The 16,811-nt window shown below is 33.9% G+C and overlaps 7 protein-coding genes across 7 annotated transcripts; 1 reads left to right on the top strand and 6 right to left on the bottom strand. All coding sequences in view use genetic code 12, as the record gives it.

Moving 5' to 3' along the window:
* Positions 1–283: 283 nt before the first annotated feature.
* On the bottom strand, positions 284–1,612 carry PEP7 (Pep7p; the record flags this gene model as incomplete). Its single annotated transcript, XM_002549155.1, has 1 exon — positions 284–1,612. One exon carries the CDS (start codon positions 1,610–1,612, stop codon positions 284–286), a length of 1,329 nt encoding a protein of 442 aa, XP_002549201.1.
* A 271-nt stretch (positions 1,613–1,883) lies between these two features.
* Positions 1,884–4,178, bottom strand: CTRG_03497 (uncharacterized protein; the record flags this gene model as incomplete). Its single annotated transcript, XM_002549154.1, has 1 exon — positions 1,884–4,178. The coding sequence occupies one exon, from the start codon at positions 4,176–4,178 to the stop codon at positions 1,884–1,886; it is 2,295 nt and encodes a 764-aa protein (XP_002549200.1).
* Positions 4,179–4,653: 475 nt separating this feature from the next.
* FGR43 (Fgr43p) lies at positions 4,654–6,351 on the bottom strand (the record flags this gene model as incomplete). The annotated part of the gene is made up of 1 exon (XM_002549153.1): positions 4,654–6,351. One exon carries the CDS (start codon positions 6,349–6,351, stop codon positions 4,654–4,656), a length of 1,698 nt encoding a protein of 565 aa, XP_002549199.1.
* A 1,599-nt stretch (positions 6,352–7,950) lies between these two features.
* On the top strand, positions 7,951–9,069 carry PTC1 (type 2C protein phosphatase; the record flags this gene model as incomplete). The annotated part of the gene is made up of 1 exon (XM_002549152.1): positions 7,951–9,069. The coding sequence occupies one exon, from the start codon at positions 7,951–7,953 to the stop codon at positions 9,067–9,069; it is 1,119 nt and encodes a 372-aa protein (XP_002549198.1).
* Positions 9,070–9,141: 72 nt separating this feature from the next.
* Positions 9,142–12,738, bottom strand: CRP1 (Crp1p; the record flags this gene model as incomplete). Its single annotated transcript, XM_002549151.1, has 1 exon — positions 9,142–12,738. The coding sequence occupies one exon, from the start codon at positions 12,736–12,738 to the stop codon at positions 9,142–9,144; it is 3,597 nt and encodes a 1,198-aa protein (XP_002549197.1).
* Positions 12,739–13,824: 1,086 nt separating this feature from the next.
* Positions 13,825–14,430, bottom strand: ZCF3 (Zcf3p; the record flags this gene model as incomplete). Its single annotated transcript, XM_002549150.1, has 1 exon — positions 13,825–14,430. The coding sequence occupies one exon, from the start codon at positions 14,428–14,430 to the stop codon at positions 13,825–13,827; it is 606 nt and encodes a 201-aa protein (XP_002549196.1).
* Positions 14,431–15,376: 946 nt separating this feature from the next.
* CTRG_03492 (sulfonate dioxygenase) lies at positions 15,377–16,543 on the bottom strand (the record flags this gene model as incomplete). Its single annotated transcript, XM_002549149.1, has 1 exon — positions 15,377–16,543. The coding sequence occupies one exon, from the start codon at positions 16,541–16,543 to the stop codon at positions 15,377–15,379; it is 1,167 nt and encodes a 388-aa protein (XP_002549195.1).
* Between the last annotated feature and the right edge of the window lie 268 nt (positions 16,544–16,811).

Raw genomic sequence — 16,811 nt, 5'->3', positions numbered from 1 at the left:
TCTAATAATATGCTTCGAAACGAATGGAAAGTAAAGCTGTGAAATTAGAAAAAGAACAACGCCAAAGAACCTTGTGGTGTATTTTTTTTTTTTTTTTTCAAAGAAATTTTTTTGTGTTGCTAAACATACGCGCTACACGAAATCACTTCTTTAAATTTTGGTTGTTTAGATTTTTTTTACAACCATCGTGGTTATACGCATTCTACAAAGCAAACTTGTGACGTAGCTTTTGGTATGAATATCTATTCTTTTTTTTATATTGTAACTTTAGTTAGTATACAAACTAAAAACCAAATTCGCCTAGTTCTTCTTCTAAGCTCTTAATAGTTTCCTCAAGCTCAGTCTTATTCGAAATCAAAGTATCCAACTCATCAAACCTTCTTTGTTTGGTATAATCCTTGATAAGTTTCTCCACTAGAAACTTTTGCTCATTCATAACCATCAACTGTTCTCTCATTTCTCGAATTTGTTTTTTCGTCAATCTTGGTGGTGGTGGTGGAGTAGGAGGAGCAGGAGAGTTTTGTTTATAAGTATCAGCAATCTGTTTATATTTCACTAGATTATCTTGAAGGAATACAGCCATTGATTGGTAAATATTAGTTACTAGTTTATCGTAAGCAGTATACTCCAGCTGGACTAACAATATCTCCCCTTCTTTATAGTAGAACTGATTTCGAAATTGATATAAGGAATCTTCTAAATCCTTCAAACATTGTACCAATTTTGTTCTTAGTTTAAGTGGCTCTTTGGTGTCCTTAACAAGGGCTTCAAATTGTGGGATGATCCTTTCGATCTGTTGTTTTTGCAACAACATTGAGTCATAAATACCGAAAATAGGATTATAGGTATCAGTGTCTCTTTTCCAGTCAAATAATAACGCATTTTTGCAGTTGACACAACATCGAAATTTGATTTGTTCGTCTTCCAGGGGTTTTCTTTGGTAATTTAGCTTTGGCAATTTTTCCACTATCCTAACTAATGGAACATTCATGGAACATCCTTTACGTATTCCTTCTGGATCATCACATACAACACTTCCACATAATCGACAATGATGTCTTCGTATAAACAAATTAAATTTAACAAAACAGATGGAGCAGTTACTGGAATCTGGGGACCAATTCACAATATTATCAACGGACGACTTTTCTGTTAGAAGATTCGTCAATTTAATGAAATTCCTTTGTATCTTTGTCCTATTCAATTGCTCGGATTCTACTTTTGATTGCCGACTGAGTTTGAATTCTTGAGTTAAATCAATACTATTGATCTCCACGTGCTGTTTATCAAAATAACAAGTCTCACAACATCTACACCAGACACCACTAGAATCATACTGTGGGATCTTTTCATCTTTATTAGGATTTCTCAATCGTACTTTATAATGAGTATGATCATTACAAAATAAATCGCCACATTTTCGACAATTAACGATACCATTCTTAACACTCAACGTTTTATCACACAACTTGCATTTTGTCGCAGATGATTGTGGTTTCCAATGCGATCTTTGAATAGATGATCCAGGTGCATTTAATTCAGAATCACCAATACTAAACCCTTGATCCAGGAATGATATCCTATTAATCTTTCTTGGAGGAGTTGAATTCATGGACTGTTGAAGTAAAAAGAAAAAAAGAAGAAAAGGGGAAATAATAATGCTGCTTCATACATACGACGAACTGTATTTTTTTCTTCTGTCATTTCTAGTGCGTACAATATTGTTAGCTTGCTTGAAACTATCAGTATCAATTATTTTTCAAATAGTCAAGTTTCCTGGCGAAGGAACCTACACTTGTTATAACACATGAAATCTATATCTTTGTCGTCATTTCTATTTTGTACTACATTTCCTATATAATAAATATATACATCAGTCAAGGTTAGTTCCACTCGGGATTATTCAGCTTAAAAGTTTGAATCCATTGACGATTTTGTTGATACGCTGTAATTGTATTACCAAATTGGCGAGACGCTTCAAGAAATTCATTCATGACAATATAATCCTGTTGCAAACACTCTGTGTATGTATCAAAATTTTCAGTAACATCATCATCATTTATCAAATCAAAATTTTCAATATCCTTCAGGATTCTTTCCTTTTGGTACTGAACAATCAATCTCTTGTAGTTAATAAACTCATGTTGGTATTTGATAATAGCATTTACATAGCTTTGCCAATCTGGTCTAGAAACCGATGGATGAATAACCATATGTGGTGGAGTTGGTGCAACAATCCCTCTAATATTCTTAGACGCATGCATATCCAACATTGTAAGTTTTTTCTTTGTACTATGCCCACGGACAGAATTCTTATTCAATGGGGTTGCCAATGTTTCAGCTCTAGAACGCCCATCACTATACACATAAGCCCTTCTTTTGTGCTGAGTTAGATTATTATTAGTTGATTGCCTTTTCCCTTGACTTGGTAAACTTTCATAAAGATCCTTGAAATCAACCTCTTCTATGTCTTTACCCAATTTTGATTCTAGATCATTCAAATTGAATGCACCACCATTGGAAGAAATTTTTGATCTTTTATGTGGAGTCGTTGGATGAGGTCGGGATTGATTATAAACTGGATGGTTTATTGATGCATCAGCCGGTGATGGGTTGTATCCACTACAATCCGAATTTCTCCTTTCAGAAGATTTCTCACTGGTCGATCTGGTTTCTTCATCTTTATAATTCAGTTGGTTCCAGTTAACTGACCGAGCCCCCTGAGTTATAGGCACAGCACTTGGATCATATTCTTCATTATCATCATCTTCGGCGTGAATGTCTTTCATCGGCTCATCATGACGATGAATACCTTCAGACGACAGTCCTAATGGAGGTGTGGTGTACTTTGTATTATATTTCCCTTTATCCATCGAATTATCCACTGAAGACAGAGGAACATTCCCTGTTGTAGTATTAGTGTCATCATTATCATCTTTGTCATCATCCAGTAACAGAATTATATCTGGGATAATAGTCCCTTTTTTATCCAAATTTTCTTCCAATACAATGGGATCGCTTGCATTAAATCCACGTCCAGCCCCATCAGCTGCGTTAAACTTTCTTCTTTTATTTTGTGATTTTGATAGCGACAGGTGTCGTCTGAAACTGGGTATTGTAGGAATATCTTTCAGTGGATCGTACAAATCACCTTCTTCTTCTTCTTCTTCCTCATTGTCACCATATTTAAATGTATCATCCAATTCAGAATCACTAACAAGAATAGGTTCAGAAATTTTACTACCGCTAGCATCACCGCCGTTTGTCGAAGTATCAATCCTATCTGATTTCCCATTGTCTGTAGTTTCTCGTGTTGGACTACGAGAAAAGGTTGAAGATGGCATATAACTAGGATCGTACTCATCATCATCCATGGTATACCCTGGTTGTTTATTGATAGATTCAGCTTGTGCGGTTCTTTCCTCTTTTACTGGTTTTGCTTGTTCTGTGGCGATTTCGTCCTCCTTTACCCTTCGTTCTTCTTCCCTTTTGATTTCCTCCGCCGTCATTTGCTTTGCTGCTTCTGCAAGATTCGTTTTGTAAGCATTTTGAACGGATTCTCGAACTTCATCTAATTTACGAGCAGCTGCTTTTCTTCTTTGTGTTTCTTCAAGTCTTCTTCGAATTGCTTCTTCAGCTTCTCTCTTTCGTTGTGCTTCAGAGGCTTTATCTCGTTCAAGCATTTCACGCCGTATTCTTTCGAATTGTGCATTACGTTCTTGAAAATCCTTTCTTTGTTGAGCTTCTTCACCAAATTTATTGAACATATGATAATACGGGAACCCATTGTTTGTGGCAGTTGGTCTAGGATTAGTATTAGTGTTGGTAGTTGTAGATGCTGTTGATGTGCTATAATAGTTCTTTGCATACTCTGTATGAGTGGGACGCGGAGCTTCGTATTGTGGACGAGCAAATGTAAACCCGTGGGGATATTGCTGTGGCATGTAATTATTCATAGGAGATGGTGTTGGATTATCTTGTTCGGGATTCTCCATATAATTCTTAATCAATTCATATGCAGCATTAATAGCCTTAAATTTCTCATGATCTTCTACGTTGGGTGTTTTATCTGGGTGAAATTTTAAAGACAATTTCTTGAATGCTTTTCTAATCTCATCTAAAGTTGCATTAGGTGCAACGCCTAATATCCTATAATGATCAGATGTAGGTCGTACCATTGGTTTTTATCAATTAGGAAATCTTTTTATAGTTTTTTAACCACAATTTTATAGTTTGTTGGTTGGTTATTGTAACTAGGATAGATTCAGTAGTGTTTTTTTTTTGATTTGATCCTGTTATGACTTAGAATTTTAGTTCAAAAAATTTTTTTTATTTTCTCGCTTTTGTTTTGATTTCACTTAATTTTTGAGTTGTCTCATTTTGATTGAATTTTTAACATGCAAAATGTGACTGATATCGATTTTTCAAATCATTTAATATACATTTATTTTCAAAATAAAGACCCTATAGAAACAATACTTTTTTTTTTGAAATAAACAAAATAATACCTAAAAAAAATCAAACATTTTATTTTTTAAAAACCTTTTTGCTCTTTTAAAGAAATAGAAATAAAAATGAACCTCCAAAATACCCTGTGTATAAGAGCATTATAATACAAAAAAAAAAACAAAAGAAATCAAGCAGCTAATCAAACTAATTTGCCAAAGCTAAACCACTATAAATGGACATGTTACCATTGGTATTGTAATATAATTCATGCAATTGATGATTTAAATGACCGTTGGAGAAACGAACCACAAGACTAATTCCCAAAACATTCAAATATTGCAAATGCCTTAATTGTTCAATCAATTGGGAATTATGAGAAACCACCGGACTAAAATTGAAGTTTAAAAAACACCATAAAAAGTCATTCAATCCTTTACCAGAAGTTTTCTCAATAAATTGTAACATATGATCATTGACAATAAAATTTTCATCCAATTTCAAGAAATCAGTCAAGAAAACATCACTGAATAACAAGTCAATAAGCATTTGTTCATACATCAATCCATGTTCATAAAGTTTCAATAATGCTGGATTTGATTGAATGCACTTGAACAAAAGTTGTCTATCAATGGCTTCAGTGGATTTATCATTTATCAACAATCTTTCCATTTTGCTTTGATACTTGCAAATTGCCTCGTGAACAATTTGGGAATGTCCAGTTGAAACACTCTCATAAACCAACAGAAGATTTTTAAGTTGATGTCTTAAATTAACAGTCAAGGTTTTAACAATTGAATCCTTTTGGAGAAGCAAGAAATTTGTAGTTGGTGTAATGGCCAAACTTTCTAACGATGGAGTTTTTTGAGTAATCAAATCGAGAAATTGACCAGCACTGTCTTGAATTGAATTTAATGATGCTGTAGATTGAGTTTGACTTTGTTCCCTAATGTGTAATTGTAAATTGAAAAGTTCAGATAATTCAACTGCCTCGGATAACTTTTCAACACATTGAACTGCTTTATCACCAACAAATCCTTCAATTGCCAAAGAATCCAATCTCAATTTCTTTGGTTTCTTGCCTTTAATTATGTAATCGAAAAAGTGTGTCCATGATGGTAAGGAATTCATGTCCAACTCATCATTAAAAATGTTAAGTAATGCTAATTTTGCATTACAAGAATTCTCAACAAATTCTAGTTCATGTAACCTCTTTAATGATCTGCCTTTACGTAACATCTTACCAAGTCTTCTTAAATTCTTTTGGTCGTGTTGGCTTTGACTGTAGTAAATCTTCAAACTCTCCAATTGTGGAAAACATAATGCATCGGGACTGACACTTTTAATGGAAACAGCTAATCGTTTAACATTTCTTAAATCCCAATTGTTTCTCTTTGTAAAATATGAAATAGGAATACGAGGAGCAATCAAAGTTCTAAGCTGTAAACCTGGAATATTGGACAACAAGGGAATCAAATTGATAGTTTCCTCACTGATATTCAATGTCAATGATTTAACAAATGATGCCAAATAAGGATTGGAGCTAATAGTCAACAACAATTCTTGGAATTGGGATGCTGAGATAACTGTACCACAATTTTTAAAACCTTTAGAAATAGTAATCTTTACTGAGTGTAATGCATCTAAATTGTCAGTGACAACAATCTTCTTGTATAATGCTTTAATTGCAGGGAAATACCAAATTCTGGATGAAACAGCCAAATTCACGAGTTCATTTGGTTGCAAATATGAACAAATCTGAATCAATGATGATGTTGGTAAATTTTCAATAGTGGCTGGTTCAGGAGTTGGGAATGTGAATCTTGCATATAGTCCAGCAATGTATTTATCAACATCAGATCTGGAATTAATATTCAATTCATCGCATATAGTTGCTCTTGCCATTGTATGGGAAAAACGGGGAGTGGGTTGAAAGTAAATTATATGTTTTGATGGTTGTGATATATAAAATAATTAAAACTAATTCGGTAATACTTTCATCTTTCAATTTATTCAATTTTGAAATATCCCAATCTCCAAGACAAAGTGGTTTGAATTTATATTCAAGTAGGATCGGCTATAAGTTATTTGCAAAAACGTAATAGCTCATCATTAATCATCCAAAGCGGCAGACTAAAAAACTAAGAAAAATTAAAGTAATGATCAACCAACATCCTCAATTGGGGGTGGACAAAGAAGGTTAGAGTATGATATGGTGGAAATAGATAAAAAAAGAAAGTGAGATTAATAATCGTTTTATTATTTTGCATTGTGTGGGAGAGAAGCATCACTCCTGACGCACGATTGAAAAAGAATCCTCAATAATATTTTAGATATCTGTAGGTCGACAAATGTATATAGGGAAAAAGGAAAAATAAAAAAAAAAAAAACTCGCCCTGGAGCTTAGCGGGTTCCTTTCTTTTTTTTTGGCTTACTATCATTTCTAGCGACAAATATAAAGTATATTTTGAGATCTTGATTAGTGAAATGCAAAGTAATCAAACCCTGTTGGCTTAGTGATAGAATCAATCATCATGACACCTAACCATTTGAACACATATAGGGTTTTGTTTGATGCTGCACCATGGAAATACAGAAAAAAAAAGATAGACAAAAGGAAAACTGGATTTAAACTATCGTGCATATCGGAAATACCTATATTGTATATATGTTTCGGTTTTTGGTGTATAACAATAAGTGTTAAGTATGTGATTATAGAACCCAGAACTAAGTCGGAAAAACCAAAAGGAGACGGTAATATGCATAGAATATTCTATTCATGGAGCTAGGTTCAGAATGACGGTAACAGCCACTTCTCATTTTACATGATATGTCATTCTAACTCGGCGAAAGGCTGAATCATGGATGACTGTTCCGAAATATCGGCTCGAATAAATTCCTTACCATTCGAGTGAATTCTTTTGGTTTCTATTTGTTTTGATATCGGCGATTAGAAGCTCCTAGAAGGATTTACATATATAGGGGTAGAATCGACCTCCATCTTTCAGAGAAGTAAATTCAAAGTACATGACCCCCTCAGAATTTTGAAGTGTATAAGATGAAGTTATGGTCAAGTAAAATTAAATGATTATTAATCAACCAATTACATTACTTTTATCTATAATCATTGAACCTGTTAAGATATTTATTGGTCAGTTTATTGTGTATGGAAATTGAGTAATGAAAATGAGTTTCTCTTATATTACGTTTTTATAAACACATCACGTGCCAATTATGTCAAAGTGTGATTATGTAATACATCGAAATTAGGAAATTTTATTGTGACAAGAGAGAGGGAGAAAAAAAATAAATTATGAAACAAACAACAAAGAAAAAAACTTGATAAAAAACTAAAAATAAACATCAAAAAAAGGTGTCTCGTGAACAATAAATTCTGATACAACAAGGCATCTTCATTCTTCTCATATCTATATATTAAAGGAGTCTGTTTTTTTTTTCTATTATTTCATTTTATTATAGTATTGATTTTATGCATAGCAAGTAATGTCATCGGCAGCACCTGAATCCAATAACCCAAAATATACATCAACTACAACCACAACGGCTACACCACCAATACAATCCTCATCTTCAGTGCCACAGTTAGGTAATAATTATGATGAGGACACAAATCGTACTATTGACTCATCTTCACCTTCGCACAATACCAAATCTACTACACCCAACTCCACGACCCAATCAGAATATGATCCGTTTCTAGGTTTGTCATTCAAAGTGGGAGTGGCTGAGAATAAGAACACGACATTTAGAAATAAAATGGAAGATGTTCATACCTATATTGCTAATTTTGCTGAAAGAGTAGACTGGGGATATTTTGCGATTTTTGACGGCCATGCCGGTAAAGACACTGCACGTTGGTGTGGTAATAACTTGCATACTTTATTAGAGGAAGAAATTGAAAAAAGTAACGATAATTCTAGTAGTCCACCATCGACTCCAATTACAGGTAAAAATGATTTAAGAGATGATTTGTACAAATGTTTTGTTAAAGCAGATGAATTGATCGAAAAAAGTGGACAAGGAAAATCAGGATGTACTGCAGCAGTAGCTGTTCTTCGTTGGGAAAGTAGTATTGATGAACCTGTAGTGCATACAAAAACAGAAAATGGTGGGAAGTTTGATTTTAAACCAACTGAAAATCATAAAAGAATGTTGTATACTTCAAATGTTGGTGATCTGCGAATAGTACTTTATCGTGCGGGGAAGGCGTATCGATTGTCATATGATCATAAAGCTACTGATATTCATGAAATTAGTAGGATTGAAGATAATGGAGGTTTGGTATTGAAAAATAGAGTAAATGGTGTGTTGGCAGTAACCAGATCTTTGGGAGATACATACATGAAACTGCTAGTTATCGGTATTCCTTTTACTACAGCAACGGAAATTACACCAGATGATGAATTTATTATTATAGGATGTGATGGTGTCTGGGATGTAATGTCAGATTCCCATGCATGTAAGGTAGTACTGGGTTTATTCAAACAAGGATTAACTCCTGTACAAGCTGCTAAGAAACTCTGTCAACTAGCTATAGAATTATCAACAACGGACAATGTCACTGTAATGGTGATAAAACTCGACAAGGACGTTTTTGCTTGAGATTTGTGAATATATATATATATAAAATAAAAATAAACGAATGGATACATTCAGGCATTATATATTTTGCAACTATTCCTCCTCTTCTGGTAAAATTTCTTCTTGTTCTTCATTATCCAATCCAAAATCTTCTGGCTTCAACTTTGGTCTATATAGTTTCAAAGCCAAACTACTCATTACAACACTGACTGAAGATAAAGCCATTGCAGCTGCAGCCCAAGCTGGATCCAATCTGGAATTCTTGTATGGATAAATAACACCAGCAGCAATAGGAAGCGCAGCCATATTGTATACCAAACTCCAACCAAAATTAAGTTTAACTCTATTGAACACTTTATGACAAATTTCCAAAAGTGTAGCAAGACTGACCAATGGGTGTAACTTATTAAGCAAAATGAAGTCACTTGAAGTAACTGCTAAATCAGCACCTGAAGATAACGCAATTCCAACATCAGCAGCAGCTAATGCTGGTGCATCGTTGATACCATCACCCACCATAGCTATAATAGGTTTTTTCTTATCACCCAGTCTTAATTGACGAATTTTCTTAATCTGTGATTCCTTTTCATCTGGCAACACTTCACTGACAACATTATCAATTCCAATTTCTTTTGCAATGGCATCAGCAGTAAGTTTATTATCACCAGTAATCATCCAACACTCAATACTGCTAGATTGTAAAAATTCAACAACTTTCTTTGTTTCTGGCCTTAATTGATCACGAGCTGCCATAGTTAACACCAAGTGGAATTTGTTGTCCTTAAAATACTCTTCACATTGTAAACCAATTAAAATAACAGATTTGCTTTCAGATTTCCATCGAGTTAAGAATTCCTTTTGACTAGTGGTAAATTCAATTCCATTTTCTTCCATTAGTTTTTCATTACCAAGAATAGCCTTTGTTGGCTTGTATTGATTCCAAAATTCATCAGTTTCATCGTAGATGATGTCACCTCTTAAACCTCTACCAGGAACTGTTTCGACTTGAGGAACCTTGTTTCCTGTTAATGATCCTTTGCTATATGACTCAATGAATGACTTAATAGCTCTGGCTAATGGATGTTGTGAAGAGACTTCCATATCTCTAGCAACTTGTAAAGCAATCTTCTTCATTATATCATTCTTTTCTGGGAAATTAAAGTTGGTGATCGTTAATTCACCTCTCGTCAAAGTACCAGTCTTATCAAAACATACAATATTGACATTTGCTCCATCTTGGAAAGCAACACCACCACCTTTGGCAAGAATACCGCTTTTGGCAGCTAACCCAGAACCAACAAACAATGCAGTAGGAGCAGCCAAACCAATGCCACATGGACAAGCAATGACAAATACAGCAATAGCAAATTCAAGTGACCAAACAGTCCAACCACCGACATCAATATCTAAATAACTATCTGGAAGTGCCCCTGAATAAGCCAATATTAACCAAATCACCCAAGTGACAATAGCACAGCCGACAATAAATGGAACAAAATATCCAGTTATTAAATCAGCAGTTCTTTCCATTGGTGCTTTTCTTAATTGACCATCTCTAACAGTGTTGACAATTTGATTTAACAATGAATCACCTTCAAGGCTGGTGACCTTACCTACGACTGAATTATTTCCAATGTTGACAGTACCTGAGAATATTTGATGACCTTCTATATGCTTAACTGGAGTAGATTCACCAGTAAGTGCACTTTCATCAAATTCTGACTCACCATCCACTAAAACACAATCAACTGGTGGAGATTCACCCGACCCAATTCTTATTTGATCACCAATTTCTAATAATTGAAGATCAATAACAACATCTTTGCCATCTTCCTCAATTAATGTGGCCTCAGATTGTTTTAAATTGGCCAACTGTGAGATTGCATCAGCAGTTTTGGTTTTGGAATAACTTTGCAATAATTTACCAATCAATAAAAAGAATGTTAAGAACACAACTGAATCAAAATAAGTAGTATGGAAACCATGATGAGTCATTGGTTTTTGACGAGCACTTAAACCAATTAATACAATACTTGCAAAATAAGAAACAGATGTACCTAAACTCATTAACAAATTCATAGATCCAAACTTGAAAAGTCTTGCTTTAAATGAATTCTTGTGAAACCATAAAGATTTAACTTCTTTGATTGCCTTTCTATGAAAAGTATCGGCTGCAAAAAAATACACCGGAGTGGCCAAGATAAATAAAATCCAAGTATTTCTGGAGACATTACCGGCCCAAATTGGATCTTCAACCCAAATTCTAAATCTGTGGGATTTTGGTAACAATGACATGGCAACAATACCAAAAATGAATGTTGGGATAACAAACACAAAAGCAATCAATAATCTGATAGCAATACCAAGTACTTCACGACGTGCCAACTTTCTCACATGTTCATCCACAGAAACAGGTTTAATAATTTCACATTCAAAGGGACCATTTATATCTTCATCGATAACATATCCATCATCACCATCATCTCTAATATGATTCAAGTCAAATAAAATCTTTCTTGCAGTAACTGAAGCCAGTGGTAAATACGTAAACTTGACCACTGGTGAATCCAATGTAAGTGGATCATTGATCACAACAGCATCACCGTATCTAGACAAATATTTCGAAATTATATCAGGACAATGAGTACAAAACATCCCGTTAATCTTCAAATTGATACTTCTTGGTTTTTGCTTCCCTGAGGTGTAGTTGACTTTTTCAGTAGTCAATAATTGGAAATCGAATCCACAATCTTCGACAGCTTCTTGTAATTTAGCAATATTCTTACCATTATCATCTTCCAATACAAATTTAGCGGTTTTGGTAACCACGTTAATACCACTCTCTAATATAAATGGCAAATCTTTAACGGCACTGTCAATGGAAATTGCACAAGCGGAACAAGTCATACCCCCGATTAATGCAGTTACTTTGGTATTTATGGATCTTTCAACTGGTAAGACTTCAATTAACTTACAATCAAATCCCAGATCATTTATTGTATCAATGATCCTATTGATAATTTGCTTATTAGGAATAATGGCAACCACTGATTGTTCAATAATATTGACTGAAAAATTTGGTTCATCTTGACTTTTTGAATCTCCCAATATGGATTTCAAATTCTCGGAAATAGATTGCACACAAGATGAACATGTCATACCAGTGACCAAAAATGCAGCTCTATATTCTTGTTGAGGAACTTCAACTACAGTTTCTTCACTACTTAACTCTTCAGTTTCCAGTGATTCACGCTTCTTTTTCTCATGATCTTGACAAGATTTACAATAATGCAAGTGGTTCTTCTTGTGTCTTTTGTAAACAAACTTATGATAGAATCCAACAAGATCGAAAAACCCATCAGGTTCGTGTTGTTCCTCGAGATCAATTGTAGTCATTTGTGATGAACTGATAGTTTCATCATCATACTTTAACTCCCAAGATAAAACCTCAAATCCGATTTTCTCCAACAGTTTAATAATTCTCTTAATGTTCAGTTGGAAATCAATGTTTTCATTACCATATAATATCACTTCATTATCTACTAATTTAAATATGATCTCTGGTCTATTAGTTAAGGTTTGTGGTTCATCCAGATCACTGATCTTATAAAATTGTTGTAAACATTTACGGATAGCTACTTCACATTTATCACAATGGATATTTGACAAGTTTATAGTAAATTTCTTCATTTTATAATGGAATATATTTGCTGTAAAATTCCGAAAAGAAAATTTTATGTATCCTGTTCGAAAGGCTGATATTTATATGTAAATATTTTTTTTTTTCTTTTCTTAATTCCTTTAATTAAGGTAAGCATCCCGAGGCGCGGACTAATATCTTGTGTCTCAAATTTTCTGCTATTTTTTTGCTTTACCTATTGTTCTATTGAGTTGCGTGGTTTTCGCTGCAAATTGTGAAGTGCAATTCCTTTTTTTTTATCTAGTAAATGACAGTTCACAACCATGAATGGCACAATTGTGGTTGATCAGAAAGCCTTGGCTATTGATAGTGTAAACTATCACACTAATATCAATAGCTGTGGTTGGAGCCATACATACTTGGCTTAGAATCACTGGCAATATTCAGCTATCGTTGTAGCGAAAATCACTCAACTTTAAAGGGAAAAGAGGGGGTATACAGCAATATTGTCTCACCCCTTGAGTTTTTATTGCTTTAATCTCATTGATCTTTGAATTTGTGATGACCGTTATTCACATAACACGGATAATGATTACATGCTTCATATTGATAGGACTCAATGAGTTGTTATCGCGGTTAATGTTTTTTTTATATATTTATCGTAGATTGATTACCAAATTCGTACAAAAAAAATATTTCAAATTCTAATTGATTATATAATACATAATTGTTTTACAAGTATGTCATGATAATACGATATTCTATTATGAATTATACCCATTAACGTCATTGTATTAAGATATAAACAATGAGTCAAAAACTTGAAATATTAAAACAAGTCGCCTATAATAAAAAGACAAACCATGGTTGATTTCCTAATTCCTCGAGACTTTCATAATTATCACATCTGTATATTCTAGCATCATCTATCCAATTGCGACGACAAGCTAGAGGAGATTACAATCAGACACAATGACCTCCTCGACTCCAGGTTCGCTCTGTTGCCTATTGTTTCCCTCCGAGTATTGGGCGCTTAATGGCAATGTTGCCGCGCGGGTAAATGTGAAAAAAAAAAAAAAATAAAAAATAAACCGCCATTAAAAATATATTATGATACCTATAAAGAAAAGAAATACCTATAAAGATCTAACATTACTGTCCTTACTTTGATGTCTATAATTGACATTGTAAATCGGCGAAAGAGCGAAATGACTAACTTCAGTTGCTGGTTTAGCTTCACTGAAAACAGGTGATAATGTAGGACTTGGATATGGAATGAAAACCTTTGGTTCTGCAGCAGCTTCTGGCTTTGGTTGTTCTGGATGTAGTAAATAGTTGATATCACATTTCTTTGATCTTATTATAGGAGAAGTAACTTCTTTCATTGATGGACTAAGAGGTTCAGTTGGTTTTGGTTTTGGTTTTGGTTCTTGGGCTTGTTTCTTATTCTTTGGTTTGATAGCATTTGGATCCGGCCAGCAGCAGTCTAAAAAGTTTCTTGTACAAGCTTGACATTTACCATTAACTTTATCTTCATCACACTTCTTCTTTCTCTTTCGACAAGTCAAACAACCTGTTTTGGTTCTTCTCTTGATTTGACTTTCATCACGCTTTGGCTTGCTTACTTTTTTTGTGTTTGTATTTGTGGTGGTGGTAGCTTTTTTACAACAAGAGCTAGTGGTAGCTTTTGGCTTAAGTGCGATATTTAACACTTTTTGATATGATCTATAACTCAACTCCATCTTAACTGATAATTTAATAACTGATTGATTGTAGTAATAAAAGAAAGAAAGAAAGAAGTAAATAATTTAAAAATTGAAAGAAAAATTTTCATCCCCTCTTGAATGAAATGTGTCTCTATGTGTGTTTATTTGTAAACCATGTCACACTTGACTAAGAATTTGGTTGTAAATGGTAATTGAATTCGCTAACCGCTCGTTCTCGGTTGCAATTTGAAGACACGCAAATGAAAATGGCAACTCACGCAGAAGGAACAATTTCTCCATGCGGAAGGCAACACCTAAATTTTGGCAAATCAAAGCAAAAAAAAAAAAGAAAAAAGAAACCAAAATAAACTCAACCTGAAACGTACATTTTTACAACCGGCAAAAATTCACACACTTGAGATGGCACAATCAAAATGCCCTTCTGAAATGCCATAGTGGAAACAGAAGTAAAGGAAAGGACAGAAAAGTATTGGCAATGGTGGTGGTGGTGATGGTGGTCAAATGGGCCAAGAAGTAAAAAGGAATATTAAGTAGTATTTTAAAAGTGAGGTAATGTATGGTGGCAGGATTGGTACAATTCTAGAACAATCCCTGTGCCATATCTCTCCTTCACTTTCCCCTTTTGTTTTTCTTTTTTTTAACAGAGTCGCACTATAAAAGGGCGCTAAAAGAACTTGGGAATTTTTTTTTTGTTTTTGCTTGTTGCGATTCAATAAGTTCTCGAATAAAGTGATATCTTATATCTATGTGTTTTAACGTTTGCTGATCCGGGAAGGTTTGCGCAAGGGGATTACCGCTTTGTTGTCACAATATATATTTATTAACTTCAAACTCAATTTCTAGCATTTACCATTATAATATCATCAATATACATTTTATTTTGCACCTATTTAATTTTTAGCCTAAAGCCGACTTTTGTAATTATTCTCTTATTTCTAATTAATAATACTACAATTCATATTTAGATTGGTTTGATTGCACTCAATGCATCAGCCAAATCACCAGGGGTGTATTCTTCTTTGTTCAAATCCTTCAAATCCAGAATTGGACGTTCTCCCAAGACGGAAATTCTAAAAGCATGTCTAACTTCACCTTCAACAGTATCAAAAGTGGCAGTATGGGAAACACCACTGTTGTGGAACAATGCAACTTTATTTCTTTTACCACCTTCCCAATTAACTCTTAATTGTAAATCCAGACTTCTTTCAATATGACCATGTAAGAAATCCAACAAAGCATCAGATTCTTCTTTTTTCAATTCAACAATTCTTCTTCCAAAGGCACGGTTAACATATAAAGACTTTTCACCAGTAACAGGATCTAATCTAACCAATGGGTGAATATTGGAAACTGGTTTTCTTCTTTCAACACCACCTTGATAAGTTGAATTGGCCGCTTGATCTTCAGAAGTGTGTAAAACATGTAAACCTTCTAATCTTTGTTGCAAAGCTGGTGATAATCTTCTATAAGCTTCACCAGCATCAACGAAAACAGTATCTCCACCATCACCACTTTCCAAGACCAGGAAAACAGTGAATCTCAGTGGGGTTAACTCATAAGAAACATCACTATGAAATCCAATACTAGTGGTACGATTTGCAAAAACTCTTTGTAATTCCCCCTTTTCTGGTCTTCTATAAGTAATATGTAATTCAGGATATCCTCTTGGAGCACCAGAACTTGGATGAATATGTAATCTTCCAAAATATTTTCCAAATTCAACAGCAAATCCAGGACCTTTATCAGCAAAGTCTTGATCATTAAATAACAAAACTTTTCTTTGTGCTAAAAATAAAGCCAATTCATCTTTACCTTTATCATCTAATTGAGATAATTGAATACCATCAACTTCAGTACCGAAATTTGGAGTGATTCTTTTAGTTGAAAAGTTGAAATCTTTTGGAAATAAATTTGGAAAAGTTGGATCAGCTCTACTTGCAGGATCAATATATTTTTCAAATTTTAATGGTGGTAATTTAACACTTGGATCCCAAGTTGGTAAGAAATCTGGATATCTAGCTTGTTGTCTGTTGTGTTTATTAATAACTAAAACACCATCTGCATCAACTTCATCGAAATCTTTGTTGAAATGAATATCTGAATTACCGAATCTTTGAATACTAGTCATTATTTTAATAAGTTTTGTTTAGAAAAGTTTGTTTGTTTGTTTGTTTGTTAATTTTCTAGATTTTTCAATTTCGAAGGAAACCCAACAGGTATTTATATCAATTATATTTATATGAGCTGTCTACCCCATTAATGACAATCAGATATAAAAATATAGGGTTTTTCTTATCTATCCACATCGGGTGTATTTGATATGACCCATGTTCCGAACGCCATAGTTGTTGTTGGTAGAGTTGCAAATTTGAATTCAGCCGAAAAAACTCCGCACG

This window comes from Candida tropicalis (assembly GCF_000006335.3).
Source record: "Candida tropicalis MYA-3404 genomic scaffold supercont3.4, whole genome shotgun sequence".
In the NCBI taxonomy this organism is placed as follows: Eukaryota; Fungi; Ascomycota; class Pichiomycetes; order Serinales; family Debaryomycetaceae; genus Candida; species Candida tropicalis.
This window is presented reverse-complemented; position numbering and strand designations above follow the sequence as displayed.